Source organism: Sinocyclocheilus rhinocerous, unplaced genomic scaffold (genome assembly GCF_001515625.1).
Source record: "Sinocyclocheilus rhinocerous isolate Xijiao unplaced genomic scaffold, SAMN03320098_v1.1 scaffold240, whole genome shotgun sequence".
NCBI lineage: Eukaryota > Metazoa > Chordata > Actinopteri > Cypriniformes > Cyprinidae > Sinocyclocheilus > Sinocyclocheilus rhinocerous.
Genome location: NW_015654534.1, coordinates 668,979 through 689,184, shown reverse-complemented (window position 1 = coordinate 689,184; position 20,206 = coordinate 668,979). Strand labels below are relative to the sequence as shown.

Below are 20,206 nucleotides of genomic sequence, written 5' to 3'. Positions count from 1 at the left end.
AACTGAAATAAAAGGTATAAAACTTTAGTCAGTAGACATATTAAAAAAAACAAAAACAATAAATCAACCAAAATAAAATATATATTTTATATATAAAATTATATTTAATTTTACATTTAAATAATAAAATTATCAAAATTATAGTACATTTGCTTTAGTGTGTTAGTGCATCAAAACTAACACTTCTTCTTTAAAGCATGACAAAAGATTATTAAAACAATAGTTTGAAGTGTATTTGAAGTGAACATTTTCATCTGACATTATTACACAAGTGCACTTAAGTGCGTTAAGAAAAATACTCATGTATGCATTTTTAGGCATTTTTAGGTACACTTAAGTGGCATTATTACTACATTATTATGGGGGTAAACAGAAGGTACAAAGCAGATTTTTGGTATATTAACATTATATAGTTAGCAGTTTTGAAGATATTTAGGAGTGGTTTCACCTTTAAAAACGTTTCAGGAGGAAAGGCGTGTTACATTCGCCCACCGACAAGCTCCGCCCTTCTTTGCTATGATTGATTAGCGCTAGTTATAAGCAATCAGCGATTGGACAGTTGAAAAGTCATTCATGTAGCCGTAGAAACAACAGCAAACAGAGAGCATTTCAAAGGCGGGGCTTGTCACAATACTAGTGGCGTCAAAAACGCTTTCTAGTTTCCTGAAGGAGGCGTTACATAAATGGAAGCAGTGACATAAACGTTCAAGACCAGGACTGCTTGTGCTAGTGCCAGAGCGTGGGATTCTAAAAACCTCTCTTTGCACGTGGAATTGCCTTTCTACTCGCCAATATGTCTGATGCTATCAAAAATGTGGCAATATTTGGCAGCTCGGGGATGACGGGGTTAGCGACCTTACCTATTGCAGTGGCCGCAGGTACACAGTTACACAATGACGCTTGGGATATATGTGTTATTTAAAAATGTGCTTTACGATATTTCAATGCAGAGGTTGTCTTTGACCTAGCAAAGATGCGACTTGTTTAAAAATAGAAACTTGTTGTGTGGAAAGTTTACTAAATGCACGCACGATTAACATTGTTGTTGAGTTGTTTATTTATTAATAACACGAACCCAGCAGATGTGGTCGAACTTGCATTTTTCTGTGGATTCTGTCTTTGTTAAAATGATATTTTTCTTTTAGTTGTTTTGTTCCTTCTGTTATGCATTGTGATCACGAGACGTTTGCGAACTTCTTAGTCATGCATAATAACTAACCTGCTGAGTCATAGTATGCATGTTAAAGATAAGCATAAACGGACCGTTTTTATCTGAACACTGCAGAGGTCTTTATCAACTTGCCTCCACATTTGTCTCAATTTCATATGAACAGTTTTCAAAATTATTTTGGCTGCATTTTGCTTTATTGTTGTGTTGATTGATAGTTGTGATATCTTATGGTCATCTTGACCCAACAATCATGGCACCTTGCATAATCTTTCATTTTGAGCTGTTTTACGGAGTCTTCTCACTTAGATCGTTGGCTTTTCCAGGTTACAATGTGACTGTGCTGGTGAGAGACGCTGCAAGGCTTCCTTCAGACCACAAGGCCTCCAGAGTGGTGGTGGGAGACGTTCTGAACAAAGATGATGTGAAGAAGACCCTGGAGGGCCAGGATGCAGTCATCATCATTCTGGGGACAAGAAATGATCTCAGTGAGTTCACTTAAAGGGGTCATATGATGCAATTTCAAATGTTCCTTTCTCTTTGGAGTGTTACAAGCTGTTCGTGCATAGATAAGATCCCTAAAGTTGCAAAGACTAAAGTCTCAAACCCAAAGAGATATTCTTTATAACGGCCAGGACACGTCATCACAATATGGGAAGGGGCGTAACATTTCCGTCACACGCTTGAGGAATTCGGCCAATCACAACGCACTGGATAGCTGGCCAATCAGAGCACACCTCGCTTTTCAGACCGATGAGCTTTGTAAAAATCTACGCGTTTCAGAAAGGCGGGGCATAGAGGAGAAACAATAATGTACATTGTGAAAAATAGTGTGTTTTTTTAACCTTAAACACATTTCATTACACCAAATACACAACATAATGTTCTTTTTAGCAACATCATATGACCCCTTTAAACTCTAAGCGTTCTTAGTCATATATGCATCATTCTTACTAGATATGAATTTAGTTTTACTCAAAATTCTAAATAAAATCAGCATGAAAAACCTGTTTTACTTACGTATTGTGGCATAATTCAGAGTAAAAATCCCTTTGGGATTTGATTGCATCATGAAATATGATGCTTGGAGGGAACGGTTGAAATAAGTGGTTGGAAGTAAAAGGGCTTGGAGTTATTAATAATTTTACCCAAATATTATTCATCTCCCAGTGAACTAAGTGCACTTTATTTACTGGTTTTCTGAAATTTTGTCTGCTGGTCCCACAACGATGATGTCTGAGGGAACCCGGAGCATTCTGGAGGTCATGAAAGCCCGCGGAATCCGCAAAGTTATTGCATGCATGTCAGGTATCGATGTCTGAGCCGTATTTCGACTTCATTAGCGTGCAAGTGCATACTGAAATATGAAGAAACTGCTGTATCTCTCTCTTTTACTTTGCACAGCATTCCTCCTGTGGGATCTTGCCAAAGTTCCTCCTCGCCTGGTGCCGGTCACTGAAGATCATGACCGAATGTACACTGTCCTGAAACAGTCAGGATTGGACTATGTAGCTGTGATGCCTCCGCATATCGCTGGTAATGAGTACTAAAAGATCTGCATCCCTAAAGTTTTCATTTAATTATATTTAAGTCTGTTTTGATTCATTTTTTTGATGTTTAAGAAAATATGTCATTGTTGTCTTTTTAGGTGACAAACCTCTGACAGAAAAATACACTGTGACTGAGAACATGTTAAAAGGAAGAGTCATCTCCAAATATGACCTGGGCCATTTCTTTGTCAAGTGCCTTTCCACTTCTGAATGGGATGGAAAGACGGTTGGAGTTTGTGGAGAATATAGTTAATGTACTCAGAGGCACTTAGTAATTGTTGGTTTATTTAGTACTGACCAAAATGACTTTATTTTTGCAGCATCTTTATTTTTTGTTACCCACGCCATTGTAGAAGTGCTTTACTCCCAATCAGCCATGATAAATTTTGCAACCAAATGTGTCAAATAACAGAGAAACTTTTTTAAAGTTACGGATTGCTCCTATAAAATGCTTTTATTGTTTTTTTTTTTTTATAAACACATAAACTGACCAGCAATAAATGTATCTATAGTTAATCTTAGAAAGTTTGTTCTTATTGAAAAAAGGATTGTTGGATTGTAGAACTCCTTGCTGTTTGTTTTGCCTTAAGAATCATTGAATGAAAAACAATGTAATTTGCCTAATAATGTAATAATTTTATTTTCTGTTTTTAAATAAAGATGTTAGTTTACAAAGTTCTTGTTTCTCGTTTACGTTGGTAGTATATTATGTGGTGTAAAACCTATGTTGTACCCGCTTTAACTATCCTTTTTAGATACAAGAACTAGTAGGTACTTATGCAACTACAATACCCGGCGTTCATTTCGCGCGTGACGTCAGAACTGATTGAATCACTGGCGGGACAAAAAATTCCAGCAAACGCTTCCAGTCGCCCGACGCTTATATTATTTATAGAGGCCGAATGAATACATAAACCTACAAGAGTTACGTCGATTTTGGAGTTAGTTTACATACTTTACAGGTGAGTAAAACATGTCATCCAGAAAGTAATAGTGGGTAGTTAACATGCTAGGCTAGCGCACTGTTTTCTGCTCACAAACTTCTGGTTACATTGATTACGTGATTTTGTGTCGATTTATAATGCTAGTTTGGTAGTCAGTTGCTGTTCTAGAATGCTGATATAGTAAATATGCCTAGTTTAATACTAATTCGTGACTTTGTATAAAAAACAAGTGTTAAAATCGGTTCCCGAGTTGTCGCAATACATACAGGCCCATGTCGTCTTCGAAATAGACACGAATTAAGGTTTCGAAATATTAAACATGATACATTCCGTCCTACACATCTAATTTTTTTTCTCAAAATCTGATCCCAACTCATTTAATGAATGACTTTCCTCTTCTCAATTTTGTAATTTGATCTGAATATCAACATATGAGATTTAGTCAGTCAAAACAGTTTTGAAAAAATTGATTTGTAATGCTGAATATCTTATTTATTTTTTTAATTTGTTGAATATCGTGTTTTGTGTCTGTTTATTAGTAAGGGATTTGTGGACACGTTAATGTTTAGAAATTTGTAAATTTCTACATTTCAGACATCTAAACTGTTCATTAAAAGCTTTAGGTTAAATGAGAGCAATCATTTGATTTGCATTCATAGTATTTTTGTTGTGACATTCTATTAAAATATGGAAAATTAAATGTTTATATATGCCTGTATAAAAGTCATTGATGTCTTTGACTGGATTTTTGCTTTGTCCTTGGGTATTCTATTAATAAGTCACTAGTACATTATTAAAAAAAATAAATTTCAGTAGTTGATTAAGTATTTTATTTGAATTATATAAAAAATAATTTGTAAAGCTTTAGCAAAAAGTGTGGTAAGATGGCCTTTTTAATCATTTTACACCATTTTTGACCTACTGTGTGAAGTGTGTTTTGCATTGGATGTACCAAAACATTTCCTCATAAGAGCAGTCTTAAACTCAAACTCACTGTTGTTTTGCAGTGTGAGAAATGGTGGCCAAGGGACAGAAGCGCAAACTCCACCGGGAGGACGAGGGAGGAGGATCTGCGTGGGAAAGTCAGCTGCAGTCCGTGTTGGACATCTCCATGGATAAGTTCCACCGTGACCAGGCTCTCGTGGAGCCCTGCTTATTACGGTCAGTTCTGATCAACAACACACTGCGGCAGGTTCAGTCTGAGGTCCGTGCGCAGGTCGAATCACTGTCCGCTGTAAAAATTCCCACCAAATCAAAACCAGAGGCCGATTTCCCCCGATTGTCTCCTCCAGCAGAGCATCATACACCTCTGTTCTCGCTGAATGCTGAAAATATGGATGACGATTTCATGGCCTGGACTTCAGAGGAGGATTTCTCTTTATCTTCAGCTATTTCTTCCATTCTCAGAGATCTAGATACAGCCATCGATGCCGGTCAAGGGCCTTGTGCGTCTCAACGGGCTCCGCTCAGCTCTGTAGAGAATCTAACACAGTATCCTCTGAGGACTGAAAGAACGTCTGACATGGCATCGTCCGTCAAACCGGAGCTGATGTGTCCAGGTTGTCCTCAGGATGTAGCTCTAGATAAACTTCTCCTAGACATCGACACGGCTGTGTTTGAACCGGAGGTGAACCTTCTGCAAGGTTTCTCGGTCACAGCCGACGATCTAGTGAAGTATCTACCATCCCTGTCCAAATCCCCATCAGCGTCTTCTTCTTCATCTTTAGTCTATCATGGTCAGGCCACATGGGAAATCCAGGAGATAGAGCATGTTATGGACATCCTGATGCGAACGTACCCGCAAAGCTGATTTTGATGATATCATGTTCCTGACGTTGAGGTTATAAACAGTTTTTATAGAGGTGTACTGAAGAAATTTCCACTGAATAGCATGAGGGATTGAATGAGACTAACTGATTATGATTCGCTACCTCATGTTTACTAGCTTCTCGTGTTCAAAGTAGTTGATCTCAATGTCAGCTGATGGTTAGCAGCAGTTTTTGTCATCTTGCACATCTCTTGTTCTGTTTAAAGAAACGATCTTGCATGCAGATTCATTCAAAGTGTCATTTAACAAAGTTCAGTGATTGTTATACACAATTGTTTTGAAGTGACTCCTTACAACTGTGCCATTTCTGTTTTTTATTACTTTATGAAATGATGTTTTTCTTTAAAATATGCACTTTCCATTGAGTCAAATCCTTAAATTTAATATGGATCCTTACATAGTTTGCAGGTTACCGTTAGGAGTGTCCTTTTCATAGACAAAGGTCATTAAAATATGAGATTGTGTATAGTTTTGGTTTAAAGATATTATAATGTGCAGTAAATGTTACATTATGAATATACTGATGCTGTTTCAGCAGATGAACATGTAGATGCCTATGCAAAATATTTAGTATGTCAGTATGAAATTATAATGTGAATATTAATCACTCTTTGTATTCTATTGTTATACTTTAAATAAAGTGGTACTTGGTGACATCAAGTGGCCAAATGAGGAATTATATTTAAGAAACAGAAAGTTCCTATACTAGAACATGTCAAATTGCTGTTTGGACAGAATGCCATGCAGATGACTTTCTAATTTAATATCTAATATGTAAATGGAAATAATAACATGTATGAAAGGGATAAGAAATGTTATGGATGTTATAAATGTTATTTTTTTCGTTCAGACCAACGTGAAAATCGACCGATGTTTTAACGCAGAGCAGAGTTGTAAATGTGAATCTGTGTGCGCATATATATGTATATATATATATTTTCCCATTTCCCCAGGGGGAAATGCCACCACACATAAAATGTAAGTCTGGGGGAAACACTGCAAGACATACCATTTTCAAGCTATAAAATGCTTACAAGGAAAGGAGAAGCCTTTAAAGTCCGCATGAAATCAAAATTGACTTTATTTACTTTACTAGCGCACATTGCTAGTCTTGATGTGAACAATTAATCTGTGCAAGTTAATCCGCTGAAAAAAATGTTTGTCTTGGGAATCTTTAATCAAAATCTGAACATTTACTTCTGCTCTGGAATGGCATTCCTTCTCTGATGACATCAGTTTGATGACTTGGGCAGAATATCCTTAAACACACCTCCAACCGTTAGATTGTTATGAGTGAGAGACAGAGAGGAGGAGGTCAAAAATAAAACCATGCCCTCTATTCAATATTCCGTTTCAGCTGGAAATACATCACTACACTGAAATAAAGTCGGCAGCAACTTCCGGTTCATAAAGACTTTAAAGAGTCTAAAAAAAAATACTTCATTTGAGTTGTCATAGAAAAACTATTAAAGTCATATCTCACTATTAGTATCACTAAAACTAGTCCTAAAATGTACAAAAACAACATGGGTGACAGGAAACGCTCTAGTTGGTAACTGGTAACTGGAACATTCCCTTTCGAACGGTCTCTCCCGTTGCGTCGCTGACGCTTATGGGGAACGCATTCAATAGCGCCGTGCTATAAGCAAGTGCAGAACAAACCCGCTCTGCGAGCCCAGCCCTGAAGCGCTCGTACTGAGGGCTCCTATAAGTCTGAGCTAACAATGACACCAAAGACGCCTAGGCTGAGGACTACATAACAAAACCTTCTCCACTTACAAAGGGGATTAAGATATCACAGACATCACCAGTAGAAATCAACATACACTCTATGGGCCCGAACCGGGCAGAGTGGTTTAGGACCCTTCTCTTCCTCTGAATTGGGAAGAGCTAGAAGGGTGATGATGACTTCTGCTCTGAACGCAGTGAAGAGGGCAGCCTTAAGAGACGGGCCGCAAGTCGGCTGACTGGAGTGGCTCGAAGGAGGACTACAGATAAGTCCCAAGTCAGCACAGTATGAGGAAGAGGCGGATTCAGTCTCTGAGCTCCCCTCAGAAATTTTACGACAAGGTCGTTTCTATCGATTGACTATCCAGCCATGAGAGAGTGATTCGCCGCGATGGCTGCCACATATACTTCGAACGCCCCTTGTCCAGTAGCTCTTGTAAAAAGGTTAGCATATGGGACGCGTCACAAGAGGATGGGTCCTCGTTCCGTGCTGCACACCAGTCAGAAAAGTCTGACCATTTAAGGGTGTAGAGGCGTCTTGTAGACGGGACTCTAGCCTCCAAAATGGTATAAGTCACACTCGCATGGAACTGTAAAGACTCCCAGCAAAGGGGCCAAACATGAAGGCTCCACAGCTCTGGCTGGGGATGCCAAATCATGCCCCTCGTTTGCGAGAGAATGCCCTTCCTCAGTCGTATCGGCCAGGGGGCTGCCGATAGCAGCTGAATCAACTCGGGGAACCACTTCTGATTCTTCCAGAGTGGGGCCACAAGGAGGACTGAGCATCTGACTTCCCTGACCCATCTGATGACGGGCGATAAAAGTTAGTAAAAGTTGTCTTCCGAGGCGAAGAAATCCACCTCTTCCCTCCCGGAGACAGACTAGATCATTTGAACCGTTTGGGGGAAGTAGTCTCCATTCTCCTGGAGCTACATTGCCCCCGGACAGCATGTTTGCCTGGCACATGAACTGCTCTCAACGAGAGGGGTTCGCCTGTGCCCATAAAAGGAGGCATCGAGCCAACCTGTGAAGGGAGCATGACCTGAGACTGCCTAGGTGATTTGGTGACTTATATAGCAGTCGGCTCCACCCCTTTTGGCGGGTTGAAGTGCCATTGGTTTGTGCAGCTACACGAACGTGATCAAATCAGGCTTCAGTATCAGAGAGAATGTTTACATGGACATCAGTAATCTAATTATTTACCTTATTCTGAATAAGACAATATTATGATTAAGGTGTTTACATGAGTTGCTTTTAGAATATTCCTTTCATGTTCCCGTTTTACATGTTTTAGTACATAGATCGATTAATGGCACACGTCCACGCGACGCCATCCGACGTTCCCTCCAGAATTTCACGTATCAACATACAGTTCGTCTTCGGTACTATACAGTTTTGGGCGTTTCATTTTTAATTTTACGAAAGCTTCAAGTGCAGTTAAATATATGTCATGCTATATGTGCAAACAGACGACGACGGATAAAAATGTGCCGCCTTTCTTGAAGCCATGCTCTTTTGTTTGCCGTCAAACGGTTGACCACTGCCTTGTGTGTATCCTGCCACAAAATGTGGCAAAAAGTCCTACACGACGTTAATAGTGTGATTAAGGTGTGTACATGTCTATACTGCGACTAAAATAGAAATACTCCACGTCTTAATTCGATTTGTGTTTACTTCGAGTATGACTTAAGCCGGATTAAAGTAATCAAAAATCTCTGTTTACATGGTAGATTCTTAAGTATTGTCTTAATTGTGTTAATATATCGGAATATTGTTGTTCATGTAAACACTCAGAGTAAACAGGAGTTTCCCCATAAGTGTCAGTGATGCAACGGGGGAGACGTTCAAAAGGGAACTTTATTCCGCTTATAGAAGAGAAGGATTATTTTGATTGAGTGGTAGGTTATTTAAATGTATCTATATACTGACACGTTTATTACAGCTTTTTATGAAACCTATTTAAAGAGAGCGATAAAACAGGGTGTGTAAAGTACAAACTTCCTTTAACTCCACAGCTACACAGACTTATATTTCATCACACCTGCCCATGCAAATGCATCAAGTCACAAAATACCAAAACAAAATTGTATTTTTCTGTGCATGCACATCTTAAAACACATTTTGTTCTTCTGACTGTGAACATCAGAGACCTTTTTGTTCCCTACCATCCAACATTGAATATACAATCGCAATGATACAAAGAATAACATGTCTAAACTGCGAATAAAATAGAAATTCTCCACGTCTTAATTCGATTTGTGTTTACTTCGAGTATGACTTTAGCCGGATTAAAGTAATCAAAAATCTCTGTTTACATGGTAGATTCTTAGAGTATTGTCTTAATTGTGTTAATATATCGGAATATTGTTGTTCATGTAAACACTCAGAGTAAACAGGAGTTTCCCCATAAGTGTCAGTGATGCAACGGGGGAGACGTTCAAAAGGGAACTTTATTCCGCTTATAGAAGAGAAGGATTATTTTGATTGAGTGGTAGGTTATTTAAATGTATCTATATACTGACACGTTTATTACAGCTTTTTATGAAACCTATTTAAAGAGAGCGATAAAACAGGGTGTGTAAAGTACAAACTTCCTTTAACTCCACAGCTACACAGACTTATATTTCATCACACCTGCCCATGCAAATGCATCAAGTCACAAAATACCAAAACAAAATTGTATTTTTCTGTGCATGCACATCTTAAAACACATTTTGTTCTTCTGACTGTGAACATCAGAGACCTTTTTGTTCCCTACCATCCAACATTGAATATACAATCGCAATGATACAAAGAATATTTAAAGAACGTACAGTACTACAATAAAGACAAAGAGATTGTGTCCAGTATAATCACTGGCTGTCCAATGGTTGCACAAACCTAAATAAAAAGCCAATTATAAAGTGCATCTGAAGTTCTCCACATGACTGGACATCGAGAACCACCATTAACTAGCTATGAAAACAATTCATTTCAAACTCACTGAATAACAGAGTATTGAACGGGTGGCAAGCAGCAGCATTCTCTTCCTGTTTCTATGATCCAGAGCAGTCTTGGTCCATGCAACAAAAAAATTCTGAAAAGCATCATCAGTTACGAATCCTACACAAAACAACACTAAAGAAGATTCACACTTTGGACACAATGAGCAAGTTTTCCACTTCCTAAAGCAATGTCAACATCCCTATAGTCTTGAAGATCAGATTTGGCAACTCCAAACAGAAAAAAAGTAAAAATAAAGTTATTTGGTTCATGAAAATATTCTGCTCAGATGCTTCGTTCCTACAAAGCATCAGAAGCGGTTCTGTCCAACAGTGAGGCGTATTGTATTGCACATATTCATACTCGATTGTCTTGACCTTTGGGGTGATAAATTGCAACGTGTTGGTGTTACATGTCCAGACAATTTACAAGTGCAGGACACTGTGAAAATAAGTGACCTTATCTGAATGTGGAGAGATCTGGTGTTTTATCCATTGATGGAGTTGTAGGACACTTGACAGCTGGGATCCAGAGGCTTAATTGAGGCCTTCTCAGCCTCAGGTGATTCATCGTCAGGCTCTTGTTCTATTATTGGTTCTTTATCCTCATCTTCCTCCTCGTAGCTTGGCAGCTGGAAGAAAGCAGTCCAGCCGTGCACATCTGCAAGCTTGTGGAAAGTACGAAGGACCAGGAACATGATCATCAATCCCACAAACAGGTAGACTGTAAGAGAAAAGAACGAGAACTCATGTAACCAAACAATTCAGACAACAATTTCAGGTACAATTACAAGCAGAAATATTTCAGAGCGTTGAAGAACAGAAAAAAAAAATAAAAAATTGTAATACAATATATATCTAGTAAAACCTGTATATGCATGTGTATATATATATATATATATATATATGGATTTTACCATCGAATGTGAAACATTACATGGGATTCTGACATCAACACCTAAAACTGCATTAAAAAAAAAAACATTTGGCTGCTGCTTTGTAGACATTTCATATTTTTATACAACATAATGCATGACTTCATAAAACTATGAATTACATAACAGTAAAACGTGGGCACTCCATGACTGTTTAGGTCATAAAAGACCTTCATAACTTCAGCTCTAATCCTCTTAAGAGATGGAAATTACTGTACAGGTCATGCTGACACCAGAAGCTGATAAAATGTAAAAATATTTGATTATTTATTTAAAAATAAATACATAAATATATTCTAAATTAAATATAGTTCATTTTATTTTGTTTTTAAATTTTATGCCATGCATGCCATTTTCTGAGGTCCTCAGAGATCTCCTTTGTTCGTGCCATGATACAGTTCCACAAACATGATCAGACTTTAATAGATCCCTGATCTTTAAATAAAACAGGGCACGCACTGACACCTGATAGTCATCTCAGTGATTAAAAACACCTCCGAACAGATGGACTCTAACTTCACCTTCAAATTAACTGCTAATCCTAGAGATTCACATACTTTTGCCTCTCACAGATATGCAATATTAGATCATTTTCCTGAATAAATAAATGACAAAGTATATATTTTCAAATCTTTTGTTTGATTGGGTTCTCTTTGTCAACTTTCAGGATTTGTGTGAAAATCTGATGATGTTTTGGGTTATATTTATGCAGAAAAATGGAAAATTCTAAAGGGTTCACAAACTTTCAAGCAGCACTGTATATATGTTTTTAATTTATTAGTTTCTAGAGTACATATAAGCAAATACTCTCTAAAAGAAACCAGCATTACTGAAATTGGAAAGTCACTTCTCTTACCCATGACTGAAATCTTGTACAAAGCTCTTAGTCTCTGTCCTGGCTTTTCTGCTGGCACAAAGTCTCCCAGTCCTATAGTGCAGAGTGAGATGAAACAAAAGTAGAAGGAGTCTAAGAAAGACCAGGTTTCTTCTATGGTACTGAACACCAGCGCAGGCACCACAAAGAAGCCGAGCACCACCAGGACCAGCAGTACGATAAAGTGCACCACACTGGCGGTGCGTTGCTGCAGGCCTGCCCTCCGCTGGCACATGGAGATTGGCCCGTAGGTCAGAGGATGCATGAGGCGCTGGACACAGGCTGTGAGCACTAGCATGGTGAAGGGCACTCCAATCAAAGCATACACGATGGAGAAAGCTTTACCCACATCAGAGAGCGGCGTTGTGTGGCCGTATCCTGGAAGAGAAGGAAAGAAGAAGATAATGCTTGGAGAGGAGTGGTTCTAACAGAAAAAACACTTCAAGCCAAATTTATTTGTAAAGCGCTTTTCACAATGCATATTATTATGTCTATAATGCCTTTGTGCTTTACCACAGAGCAAGTTTTACGGCTGAGTGATAAGACATTATAGAACAAGTGATTTAGCTCTAGCTATACTGTATTTATAGTGTTGTCTAGCACATATATCAGTGCTGCAGTGACTCGTCCACACGTCTGAACATTCAGCTTCAATTAAGAGATTGAGGGTATATTTACATGACACCGATTGTACTAAAAACGTTTTCCTTAGCGTTTTTGAAAAATTTAGCATACAAATAACAACGTTGTCAAAATTACGCCAGTTCACATGGATCACGAAAATGACTAAAAATTTAGTTTTATTCATGCCAGGCCAGTAGTTGGCGACGTTACTTTGCAAAGAAACACTACGCACCTGTGCACATACTCATTACTAGTATAGACTGAGCATGTAATATGCATGTGCATGACATCACCATTTCACAAATTTGCGTTTTCGTAGTTGACACGAAGATTATAATGGAATCGTTTTCAAAAACTTGCCCTTTGAAACCCATTTTCAAAAGTTTGCATAGTCAGGCTCTCAAAACACAGTTGTCGTGTAAATGAAAGGCAAATAAAGGCGCATAAAGGTTTCCGTTTTCAGTTAGTTTTCCGTGTAAACGCCCCTTAAATAATGGTCAGTATTGTTCTATTAAGAGATTTCATTGTTGGTCAGTTTTGTTCCAAGCGAGATTAAGCGATTCTCAAAATGTATTAATATTGTTGCAAAAAGTCTTAAGTCTGATGCTCACATCTGACCCTTCAAAAGTACACACTTAAAAATAAATGTTTCGTTCTAATTGAGACTAGACTGTTCTCAAAAAGCAATGAAGATACGATCAGTTGTCTTAAAGGGATGGCTCACCCAAAAATCTAAATTACCCCATAATTTACTCACCCTCAAGCCATCCTAGGCTTATAGACGGTATATAGTATATAGACGGATGCAGTGTTGGGGGTAACGCATTACAAGTAACGTGAGTTACGTAATCAGATTACTTTTTTCAAATAACTAGTAAAGTAACGCATTACTTTTTAATTTACAAGAAAATATCTGAGTTACTTTTTCAAATAAGTAACGCTAGTTACTTTTTTCCCCCCCATTATTTGATTGAAAGCTCTCCTGTGCCCTATTTGAGAGAAATTGGGAGTAAGATGTTACTTTAGTTCTAGAATAAATGTGAACATGCATTAATTCATCTCACTCACAAAAACAAATCAGATTGCTTTTACATTTGCCAAAAATAGAACTTTTTATATTAAAAGCAAACAAGCAAGCCCAGCCCAGATTTTAAAAGTAACGCAAAAGTAACGTAACGCATTACTTTCAATAAAAAGTAACTAAGCAACGTAATTAGTTACTTTTTTAGGAAGTAACACAATATTGCAATTCATTACTTTTAAAAGTAACTTTCCCCAACACTGGACGGATGCAATCAGTGTTATTTAAAAATGCTCTTCTTATAATGGCAGTGAATGGGGGTTGTGATATTGAAGCCCAAAAAAGTGCATCCATCCATCATAAAAGTGCTCCACACGGCTCCGGGGGGTTAATGAAGGCCTTCTGAAGTGAAGCGATGCATTTGTGTAAGAAAAATATCCATATTTAAAACTTTCGAAAATGTAATCTCTTAATGTAAAACAACTTTGGACCCAACTGACTTTCAGTGCATGGATTGAAAAACTAAACGGAGACATTTTTCTAAATATCTTTTGTGTGTCGTACAGATTTGGAACGACATTGAGGGTGAGTAAATGACGACAGAATCTTTATTTTTGGGTGAAATAACCCTTCATCTTAATTGCTAATCATACAATGCACATGATTTCCTGAGTGCATAAAGCTTTTAGTGTAATGTAATACAGAGAAGGGTTCAGCTACACAGGTTAACATGCTCAATGAAAGGAAAGCTTTATACAGACACACAGGTCAAAGGATTGATTTCCCATGATACTGTTTGCAGGACCTAAACTGAGAAGTCCAGTTAAAGCAAACAAAGCTTGCACTATGCCTAAACTTAGAAGAGTGACAAAGAGTCATATGTGGGTTTGACAAAAACAAGCATTTCATCAAATAACCTTAACATTACTTTTAAGGATAATGTGCATACACTAAACATGGAACTGCGGTCACTCATGCACACTACAATTTGAATGTTACGGTACACATTTGCATTGTACGCAAAAAAAATTTGACAAGGACAAACTAAACTTAGAAGAGTGACAAAGAGTCATATGTGGGTTTGACAAAAACAAGCATTTCATCAAATAACCTTAACATTACTTTTAAGGATAATGTGCATACACTAAACATGGAACTGCGGTCACTCATGCACACTACAATTTGAATGTTACGGTACACATTTGCATTGTACGCAAAAAAAATTTTCTTTCTCCATCTATGACAAGGACAAATGTATTTCTCAAAAAGAAAGTCATTTATAGCCTTACAATATAATTAAGAGGTATTTGTTCAAACTACTGCTAGGTGCAGATGACAGCTACAATTAAAATGGATGAAAAACATATGGTAGTTATTCTAATTAAACACCTCACAAGTACATGAAAAGTATTTAAGCTATGTATACACTGCACTCCAAATACTACACTATAGCTTAATTTCCATTCCCAGACTAATCACGTACACATTGATCTAAACAGAGCTGACCTTAAATATGTCATTAAATCAGTAATATTTAAAACAAAATCTACAACTACTGGATATTATATACTATAGGATAACTAGGAGTTGTCACTTTTGTGTTTTTGGACAAAGTTCCTGCTATTTGTAAGGCATGGATGCAATATATCAATTCCATAAATATTTATCACATTGATCAAGTTGATAAATGGAAATTAGGTTTGTTAAGTACAAAGCACTACATTCATTCAACACTGGACTTGGTTCCAATACTCCTTTGTTATGGGAAACAAAAAAAATACTGAATTACTTCTCATTTGAAACCATACTCCACTTGCTATCATTTACAGGTGATTTCTGTAAAGATGCACATTTTTAAACATAATTAAAGGGGTGAATTTGATATATTTTCACAACTAACATGATTGAAGAAGATTCAATATTTTATCTGCATAACAATGTGACAACTAACATTGGAGAGCCAAGAACAATTAATTCAATTTATTGAAATACTAACTTAAAATCTTTAAGTACCGTAAATATTATAGGTCAAAGGAGTTCAGCTGACAAATAGCTTTGAGAATCCCTGAACTAAGGTTTTGTTGTGCTGTCAGAAATTAGGTTATTAATCCATTTTATTTTAATGAACGGTCTAGTTTTTAGTATACAGTCTTTTTTACGTGAAAATATGCATCTTGTAGGAAAAAGTCCAACACGAAGATGAATCAAAACGTTTGGAAGAATACCCTGTTTCCCAAAATTTTCATATTGTTTAACATCCTGTTAATCTTGCCATTGTGCAAATAAAGGTATACGTGATACGTGCCTAGGCATATTACTGTAACACTGCTATATTCTTTTATAGAAAAAATGATTTGCATTTAGTGAAATTTAAAAGCACTGCAACAGAAATAAACGCTCCACTCTTTACTGTTTACACTTGCTTACAGTAGTTTGTTCAGTTCTGGCGAACTTTGTTTTGCAGAACTTGTAATGTTTGTAATGTTCTCTGAGATGAACTAACTAGTATTCTACACTCGCTTCAGATAAAATGGACTACTAATGTTATAACTGCCCGACATGAGCAGCATCAAACAAACATCCGTTCAACTTTGTTCCTGTGAAACTCACCCACTGTCGTGACCATCGTGTTTGCAAAGAACAGAGAAGACGCCAAATCCCAGTTTGTCCGGACGGTGGCATTTTCAAGGACCGACACGCCGTATTTATTCGCTTGCAAAACTTTTTCCAAGAAAGTTTCGAGAGCCGTGGCGTTGATGCAGCTCAGGTTGAGTAACTCGGCTTTCAGTGAGTTCAGGTCTGATTTCAGGGTCTCTTCGACGGGCCGCTCGATGGCAGAGAAAACAAGCGCTCCCAACAGCAAATACGTGATGTACGCCAATATGAAGCCGATGAGCACAAAGCAAGACCTGAACGCCGTGGACATGATGAGATTTGTGAGGAACCCGATGACAGCGATTCTTAATTTGCTGCAGTGATGTATATTCGACTCATTGAACTCCACCCTCTGACAAAAGTTGGCCACGGTGGCCAGGAAATAACCCGAGTACTCAGTCACATGGGTGATACTTTGAGTTGTGTGTGGGGTTTGTAAGGTGCAGCACAACTTTTCCGGTCCTCATATGAGCGCTTTCATTTACACTTAACTGAGAAATGCATTATACCTATAGCGCGATTACTATCAAGAGCTCTCATGTGCCAGAGTCTTAAAGGTGTAGGCCTACTCTGTCCTTAAAAGATGCACTTACAGGAAATAATAGTGTTTTGGGGGATATATCATTAAAACAAAGAGTGAAAAATTTAAGGGGGTCTGAATACTTTCCGTACCCGATGTATATACATGTCAATTTCAGCAGGAAACTATTTTTACAGTTACACTATTGTTCCAGCCACAATTAATCACAACAATGTACTGTATATACAAAAACAAATGATTATATATAAATCGTCAGTTTGTTGTTTTACACACGACATAGTCGTGAGATGCAAGAAACATAGACATATGGCAAGAAATCTGTAGACGCGCCCATAACAACAAAAGACAATACTTTATTGAACCATTACTGATAAGACCTCCTCTTCATCATTATCATTATTCAACTCATCATTATCATTATCCAGAACTTTGTGGGGCTTTTCCTTATTTTGGGTTATGCAAAATAACTGCTGCAGTGTTTCTGAAAATTGCAGCATTTATTTTGTGTGTGTGTGTTGTTTTACAGTGAAAACCCATCAATAATCATGATGTGCTTATGTAATTAGTGTTAGTGATAGTACAGTATCAGTACAATATGTAATCAGTGTCAATGGTTATATTTCTCATTCTAAAGGTGTCTTTACAATTTATTAATTTAAATTTTTACAATTATATCATTGTCTGTTTATATTTTAACATTTTCTTTAAAGGTCCCATATTGTCAAAACTGAAATTTCCTGGCTTTTTTCACGATTACTGAGGTCTAGGGGCTATTTAACTACCATATAAGTTTCAAAACAGTCAGTCCACAGTAAAATGCACACAGCCTGCATAAAGTAGCTGTGATTTTTCACGACTTCCGTAAAAAGTTGACGTCAGAACTACACAGTCACCGCCTTCAGTCACCACCCCAAGCACCGCCCACCGTCCCACTCTCCTTTTGCCAAACCGCCAGACAACATCGCGTCCATGCTATTGCTGAGCAACGACAACACGGAAACATTTCGAAAAGGTTAACTTTAACCACGAAACCAGATCGGTCGACCTGTAACATTATACTCAAAGGATGGACGATCTGACAGGATTGTTACTATTAGGTGATCACATCTAACGTGTACAGTAAAGACAAACTCACCGTATCTATCTAGTCATGATGATGTACATACATTTCAATTTCAGCAGGCAACTATTTTTACAAATGGCTGCAATATAACAAAGAGTGAAAAATTTAAGGGGGTCTGAATACTTTCCGTACCCACTGTATATACATTTCAATTTCAGCAGGAAACTATTTTTACAGCTACTTTAATCACAACAATGTATATACAATTACAAATGATTATATATAAATCGTCAGTTTGTTGTTTTACACACGACATAGTCGTGAGATGCAAGAAACATAGACATATGGCAAGAAATCTGTAGACGCGCCCATAACAACAAAAGACAATACTTTATTGAACCATTACTGATAAGAAGTGTGCGCAGCAAACGCGCAACAGGCCAATCAGAAGAGAGGCTCATGAATATTAATTAGACAGACCAAAATCGACCTGTTCTCAGCAGAGCTCCTGAGAGAGGAGCTGTAAAAATATATTTAGATGGTTTTTGGTACTTATACCGCAAATATATATTCTTAAGGACATCAAGACTTAAAATAAAACTCCAGAAAGGCGTAAAATGTGTGACCTTTAAATGATGTACACTCACATAAGATGAAGACTCAGTCACCTGTGTCTTTAGATAAAGCTGTTTTGTTACAGTCGCCCCTTCATGGGCTCCACCATGTTGCATGGAAGCCAGATTTTGCGAGGGAAATAAATAAATAATAGATAGTTGTGTCTTTGTTTTTGTCAATTCAAAGAAAAAGTCAGAATTGCGAGATTCGCAAATCTGAGAAATCAGAATTCGAACTCAAAATTCTGACATTTTTTCTCACAGTTCCGAATTTACATCTCACAGTTTTGACTTTTTTTCTGAATACTTTGTTTTTACTCCACTAGTTTTACACTTAAGCTGTACATGCTTATTCATGTGCCATACTGTATGTACAGATGCAGTGGTTTGGATTAATTTGCATATATATTACAGTAATATGGGGCACTTTTTTGCAGTCACGACTACACTTAGTTCAGACCAATAAATAAAAAATGTAAATCGCACGATGACCCAGCTTGTCAAAATAGTCTAGATTGTGTCCCAATTTACCCTCATTCCCTCACTTAGTTTGTATTTTCTGGTGAAATACAAAATAACGCATAACTCGTGATGGAGTCTGTTGTGAAGATGAAGTGAGGGAGTGAGTCACATGTCGCTGAGGGGATAGAAATAGCTGCAGTCTCTGTCAAAACAGTTTATTCCTTTTCTCTTCATATTGTCCACTCTAAGTAAACAGTCCTCACTGCCATATACACTCATGATGAGGGTGTGTGAGGACAGCAGTGGGAACAGCTGGAGACAGTGAACTGTTATCTTGGTAAACAAGCAGCCAAGTCACTCAGATTAGGCAAAGTTAACCAATTCATTGCCAAAGTTTCCTCTTGATGTCCTCAAGTGTTTGGCATAACTGGAACTAACTAAAGCTTATGTGCTTTTATTACGCAATATTAAAAATATCTAGCCCATTAGATATGTGCACTTCAGTGGTGTACAGTGTTTTTTTTAAATCAAATGTAAATTCATGTCCCAGTCACATTTTGTTGGTTAAATAAACATTACTTACATTATCAGGAATAAAACAACAATTCTATTTTATATTTTTACATTAACAATGTAATCAATATTCTATTTATTAAAGCCAATGAATCTCATCAAGTTTGAGTGTTTTTAAGCATTTTACATTTATTCCAAAATAATAACTCATGGCAGTAACAATTCATACAATATATTTTATTTGTGAACTTATGTTCAGCTATTCTTTTTAATAGTTAACTTTTAACTATTTTTGATTTTTTTTTTTTCTTCTGATCATCAGTCATCAAAGCTCAGTGAATATTGGTCACAGACATGAAGATTTACTTTAAATTTCACCAAGCTGATTACTCACTAAAAACTCCCACAGATCATGTTTTCGCGCCATTTTAAGTCTTATTTTGACAACAAAGTGGTTATATCTAATGCTGCGTTCAAGTCCTCCTGGGACGTTCGTACTCATATCTAGTCTTTGGATCCGTCCATTGCATCCGACACGTTTTCTCACTGACACGCCCCCAACTCGGAAACTCGGGGCTTAAAGAAAATTTCGAGTTTCCCACTCGTAATAACGACTTTGTGGTGGCGTTCATGTGCGTTCAACTCGTAAATACGATCTATCCGACATGACTTGAACGCACCATTCGCGTGTGAGTTGTTAACTTA

The 20,206-nt window shown here is 37.4% G+C and overlaps 3 protein-coding genes across 5 annotated transcripts; 2 read left to right on the top strand and 1 right to left on the bottom strand.

Annotated features, from left to right (window-relative positions):
* The first annotated feature begins 612 nt into the window (after positions 1–612).
* On the top strand, positions 613–3,183 carry blvrb (biliverdin reductase B). The gene is made up of 5 exons (XM_016524431.1): positions 613–878; positions 1,495–1,656; positions 2,387–2,476; positions 2,573–2,704; positions 2,817–3,183. Exons 1-5 carry the CDS (start codon positions 794–796, stop codon positions 2,969–2,971), a joined length of 624 nt encoding a protein of 207 aa, XP_016379917.1. The 5' UTR covers positions 613–793; the 3' UTR covers positions 2,972–3,183.
* Positions 3,184–3,421: 238 nt separating this feature from the next.
* On the top strand, positions 3,422–6,174 carry LOC107717619 (SERTA domain-containing protein 3-like). The gene is made up of 2 exons (XM_016524430.1): positions 3,422–3,680; positions 4,670–6,174. Exon 2 carries the CDS (start codon positions 4,678–4,680, stop codon positions 5,470–5,472), a length of 795 nt encoding a protein of 264 aa, XP_016379916.1. The 5' UTR covers positions 3,422–3,680; positions 4,670–4,677; the 3' UTR covers positions 5,473–6,174.
* Positions 6,175–9,645: 3,471 nt separating this feature from the next.
* Positions 9,646–16,827, bottom strand: LOC107717618 (potassium channel subfamily K member 6-like). 3 transcript variants are annotated; one of them, XM_016524427.1, is made up of 4 exons: positions 16,264–16,827; positions 11,991–12,386; positions 10,659–10,923; positions 9,646–10,577 (listed from the first exon to the last, which is right to left on the bottom strand). In XM_016524427.1, exons 1-3 carry the CDS (start codon positions 16,577–16,579, stop codon positions 10,688–10,690), a joined length of 948 nt encoding a protein of 315 aa, XP_016379913.1. In that variant the 5' UTR covers positions 16,580–16,827; the 3' UTR covers positions 9,646–10,577; positions 10,659–10,687. The 3 variants fall into 3 exon arrangements, with proteins under 3 accessions (XP_016379913.1, XP_016379914.1, XP_016379912.1); XM_016524428.1 differs by having other exon boundaries at positions 9,646–10,546; positions 10,664–10,923; XM_016524426.1 differs by having other exon boundaries at positions 9,646–10,923.
* Positions 16,828–20,206: the final 3,379 nt, after the last annotated feature.

Bases quoted from the DNA above. Each gene is read 5' to 3' on its own strand.
- blvrb (XM_016524431.1), top strand. From the start codon at position 794: ATGTCTGATGCTATCAAAAATGTGGCAATATTTGGCAGCTCGGGGATG. The intron at 879-1,494 runs GTACACAGTTAC...TGGCTTTTCCAG, and splicing joins ACCTATTGCAGTGGCCGCAG to GTTACAATGTGACTGTGCTG. The intron at 2,477-2,572 runs GTATCGATGTCT...TACTTTGCACAG, and splicing joins AGTTATTGCATGCATGTCAG to CATTCCTCCTGTGGGATCTT.
- LOC107717619 (XM_016524430.1), top strand. From the start codon at position 4,678: ATGGTGGCCAAGGGACAGAAGCGCAAACTCCACCGGGAGGACGAGGGA.
- LOC107717618 (XM_016524426.1), bottom strand. From the start codon at position 16,579: ATGTCCACGGCGTTCAGGTCTTGCTTTGTGCTCATCGGCTTCATATTG. The intron at 12,387-16,263 runs GTGAGTTTCACA...CTTCTCTTCCAG, and splicing joins CACGATGGTCACGACAGTGG to GATACGGCCACACAACGCCG. The intron at 10,924-11,990 runs GTAAGAGAAGTG...TTTCTCTTACAG, and splicing joins GTACAAGATTTCAGTCATGG to TCTACCTGTTTGTGGGATTG.